General features: G+C 63.2%; 1 protein-coding gene across 1 annotated transcript in view; it reads right to left on the bottom strand.

Moving 5' to 3' along the window:
* The window catches only part of CARD14 (caspase recruitment domain family member 14), a 21,796-nt gene that overhangs the window by 14,790 nt on the left and 2,842 nt on the right, over nt 1–4,164 (bottom strand). Inside the window, exons 2-4 of the mRNA XM_004709248.2 lie at nt 3,580–3,854; nt 1,950–2,087; nt 387–691 (exon numbers count right to left, since the gene is read on the bottom strand). Coding sequence (XP_004709305.1) covers nt 387–691; nt 1,950–2,087; nt 3,580–3,790 — 654 coding nt within the window. The 5' untranslated portion in view covers nt 3,791–3,854. The remainder of the gene's footprint in view (nt 1–386; nt 692–1,949; nt 2,088–3,579; nt 3,855–4,164) is intronic.

The raw sequence follows: 4,164 nt of genomic DNA, 5'->3' as shown, positions 1-4,164 counted from the left end.
GGGCTGTGGCACCCATTCCTGGCCAGTGGGGCGGCAAGGGAGTTCCAGGCAGATGGAACAGCAAACCCAGAGGCACCTGCTGGCCCGCCTCCCTGCGTCATCCCCAGGGCTCCCCCTACTGTCCACCTCCTTCTACAGCTCCAGCTGCAGACCCCACCTTCTTCCACTGTCCTACCTCCTCCTGCAGCCCCACCTCTTCCTACAGCCTCACCCCTCCCACAGCCCCACCTCCCCCTTCAGGCTCACCCATCTCATAGCCACACCAACTTTTGAAGGTCCCACCCACTCCTACAGCCCCACCTCCTCCTGCAGGCCCCACCTCCTCCCGCAGCCCCACCCTCACAAGGCCCCACCTCCTTCCTCAGCCCCGCCCCCACAGGCCCCACCTCCTCCTGCAGGCCGCGGCAGCGCGTGGTGGCCAGCTCCTTCTCCTGCAGGGCGCTGCTGTAGCGCAGTGACAGGTTGAGCAGCTCATCCTTGAGCTTCAGCACCTCGTGGAAGTGGGCGCTGAGTTCGCGCTTCATGCGGCCGTGGTCGGCCTCCAGCGAGCGCAGGCTCTCCACGCGGGCCTCGGCCAGGCCCAGGCGCTCCCGCAGCGCCGCCTTCTGCCTCTGCTCCTGGGCCAGCTCCTCCTGCAGGCTGCTGATGGCGCCCGCCAGGCACTCGGTCAGCTTGGACGTCTCCATGAGCCCTGGGGACGGCGGACAGGTGGGTCCAGGATGCCCACCCTGTTCCTCCAGGACCCAAGTGTCAGCGCCGAATTGCCCGAGGGTCCCTGAGGCCGGCAGTCTCCCGAAGCAGGCCTCGACCAGACCCTGGCGCACGCGTTTGGCAGAAGGGGCGGTGGTACTCACAGCTGCGTGTGGAGTCCCTACACCTGCGGCAAAAGTGCACCCCACCGTGGCCTCCCCCACGTGCCTGCCGGTTCAGACCCAACGCCCCATATTGATGTCATCCTGAGAGAGCCCTAATAACCCAAACCTAACTCACTGTCATGGAGTCCATGCCGACTCACAGCGACCACCTAGGGCAGGGTAGAACTGCCCTGTGGGTTTCCCAGACTGGAAGCCTCCTCTTTATCCCCCAGGGCACCTGGTGGCTTCAGACTGCTGACCTTGGGGCTAGGGGCCCCATCTGTAACCACAGGGCCCCCAGGGCTCCTGAGAGAGCCCTAACAGAGAAGATAGCTCCCTAGAAGAGAGTTCTGCTGGCCCTCAAACACCAAACCCACCCATTGTCCTCCATGCTGATGCTGGCACACAGGGGCCGTGTGGTCAGAGTGAACCGGCCTACCCGCTTTTCAGGGCTGTGTTCTCATGCATTCAGCATGAAAGCCCTTTCTTCTGCTCCTCGTCTGTTGAATACACTGCTGCTGGACCCCTGTCTGCAACCCAGAGACCCGGCAGGACGGGGCAGAACTGCCCCAGTGGGTTTCTGAGCCGTCACTCTTTAAAACCAAACTCCCTGCCCTCAAGTTCGATGCAGTTCACTCATCGTGAACTGGCCCTGTGGATTTCCCAGACAGTAACTCTTGATGGGAGTAGAGCTTCATCTGTCTCCTGCAGAGCGACTGGTGGTTTTGAACTGCTGACCTTGTGGTTAGCAACCCAATGCATAATCCACTACCCCAGAAGCATAACCAATACATAACCCGCTCCAGGAAACAACAGGCCCGGGAGAGACAAGCTCCGAGAAACATCTCGGGTACTGGGGTCTGCGCCTCTCAAGCTTGGGTCTCCACCCTGAGAGAGGGGTCTTGGTGCTTCGGGGCATGAGGGGCTTTGGACTTAGGCTCCCCCTCCTCCCCCTGCCCTGTTAGCGGGGCGTGGGTGGGTAGTGCAGGCTCTGTGTCCTTGCAGGAGCAAGCGGGACCCTCGTTTGGATGACCTCACGGGCCCTGGGAGGTAGGGGCTCATGGTGCCGGGTCCCCAGCAGACGCCAGCGCTCACCACTGAAGCTGCCGAAGTCCACGGCGGGCTGCAGCCCGGTGACCAGCGTGTAGACGTCGGGGTTGTGGAACTTGAGGCTCTCCAGGAAGGCCACAGCTCCGTTCTTGCCCCGAGTCTTGAGCAGGTCCAGCAGGTGCCCTGTGGGGGGCACAGGCCTTCAGTGGCAGGGCAAGCCAGCCCAGCAGGTGCCCTGTGTGTGTTGTGGGCGCACAGGCCTGCAGTGGTAGGTGCTGGGCTGGGTCCCCATGGGCACTGCAGTGAGGGCCTGTCTGTTGGGGAGGGGTGCTGTGGGGGCGGCTTCCCATCCTCTCCTGGGGGAGAAGGTGGGGCCGAGAGGTGGAGAGGTGGAGAGGGAGACAGAAGGAATGCCCCGCCCACCAGAGGCTTGGGAGGGAGCCCCCCACCCTGGGGATCCTGAGTGCTGGTCTGTGGAAGGGTGAGGCCAGGTCTTCCTGTTGGGACTTGTTCTGTACGCTGCCCTGTCAGCCCTGGGTCGCTGGGCCTGGCACATGAAAGGCCTGGGGGCGACGAGGCTGAGTGCCCGCACAGCCCCACGAACTCAAGCTGGGGACTTTGTGGATTTGGGGGGGAAGCTGCTGTGTGTGAACAGCCCCCAGGGAGCTCTTTCAGAGGCAAGGGGGAGCAATGGGGGAACGGGGAGAAAGAGCCATTCAGTCAGCCAGGCAGTGATAAGGCCTGTGGGGGCTGGGCAGGCGGTCAGATCGGGGGCTGAGCTTGAGGTTTGTGAGGAGCAAGGGGGGAACGGGGAGAAAGAGCCATTCAGTCAGCCAGGCAGTGATAAGGCCTGTGGGGGCTGGGCAGGCGGTCAGATCGGGGGCTGAGCTTGAGGTCTGTGAGGAGCTGGGGCTGAAGCTGGGGCGGGGGCAGGGGTCAGGTCTCAGGCCTAGGGCTTGGGGTACAGGGTACAGGTCAGTGGGACGGGGTTTGAGGACTGGAGCTGAGGCTGAGGCAGGCTGGGACCGAGACCCAGGCCAGCAGGGCCAGGGCAGGGCTTGTCAGGGTCAGGATCAGATCTGGTCTGGGTCTGGGTCAGGGTCAGGTCGGGACCAGGTTACGGTCAGATCAGGGTCATGACCAGGTGAGAGGTCAGGACCCAGTCAGGATAAGATCACGTCTGGATCAAGGCCGTGTCTGGGTAAGGTTGGGGTCAGGTCAGGTCTAAGTCAGGGTCAGATCAGGGTCAAGTCAAATCTGGATAAAGGTCAGGTTAGGGTCCAGTCATGGCCAGCTCAGAGTCAGGTCAGGTCTGGGTCAGGGGCAGTTCAGCGTCAAGTTCAAGTTGGGTCCAGATAGGGCTAGTTCAGGGCCTGGTCAGGGTCAAGTTAGAGTCAGGGTCAAATGTAGGTCATGGGCAGGTCAGTTTCAGGTCAGGACCAGGACATGTCCGAGTCAGGTCCAGATCAGAGTCAAGGAAGCATCAGGTCTGGGTCAAATCCAGGTCAGGGTCATGTTAGGGTTGGGTCAGGGCTGGTCAGGGCCTTGTCAGAGCCAGGGCAGGGGCCGGCAGGGGTAAGTAGGTGCAGGCCAGTGCCAGGGCAGGTCTGGGTCAAGGCCAGCATGGGGCGGGTCAGGGCCGGGGCCAGGGCAGCAGGGGTAGGGCTGGCCTCACCAGCGCGCATGGCGGTGTTGGAGAGCCGGGGGCCGTGCAGCACCTCCTCCTCGTCCAGCCGGCCCAGCACGCGGGCCTGGCGCAGGTAGGGCGTCAGGCGGCTGGGGCACACGCTGCTCACGATGCGGCAACGGTGACTCTCCAGCATCTCCCACAGCTGCTCCTCGTCCAGCGACGTCAGCGTGGACTCTGTGCGACACAGCTCTGCCATGGCTGCTCCCGGGGTCGGAGGGGACAGCGGGCCGTTGTGAGCTCCCAACAGCGTGCCTGGGGCCCTGGGCAGAGGAGAGAACGGGCTCTGCTGGGCAGGGGCAGGCCAGACCCTGAACGGGGCGCCAACTGCATTCCCTGTTAGCCACAGGAAGCTGCTCCTGGCCCTGGGCTGCAGCACCGAACAAGGGTAGCACTTAAAAGGAGACCCCTTTTCTCATTGGTCTAGAACCAGGCTGGGCCAAATAAGGCCTGGGAAATAGTCCGCACCAGTTCCCACCGCACACCTCCCTTCCAGCCATCACAGCCCTAACACGCCCGGCCACCAAGTCCACGCTGACTTGCAGGGACCCTGCAGGACAGGGTAGAACCACC

Source organism: Echinops telfairi, unplaced genomic scaffold (genome assembly GCF_000313985.2).
Source record: "Echinops telfairi isolate 266 unplaced genomic scaffold, ASM31398v2 ScPeMD7_7458;HRSCAF=8496, whole genome shotgun sequence".
Classification (NCBI taxonomy): domain Eukaryota; kingdom Metazoa; phylum Chordata; class Mammalia; order Afrosoricida; family Tenrecidae; genus Echinops; species Echinops telfairi.
Note: the sequence above shows the minus strand (reverse complement) of the source record. Positions and strands in the feature narration are given on the sequence as shown.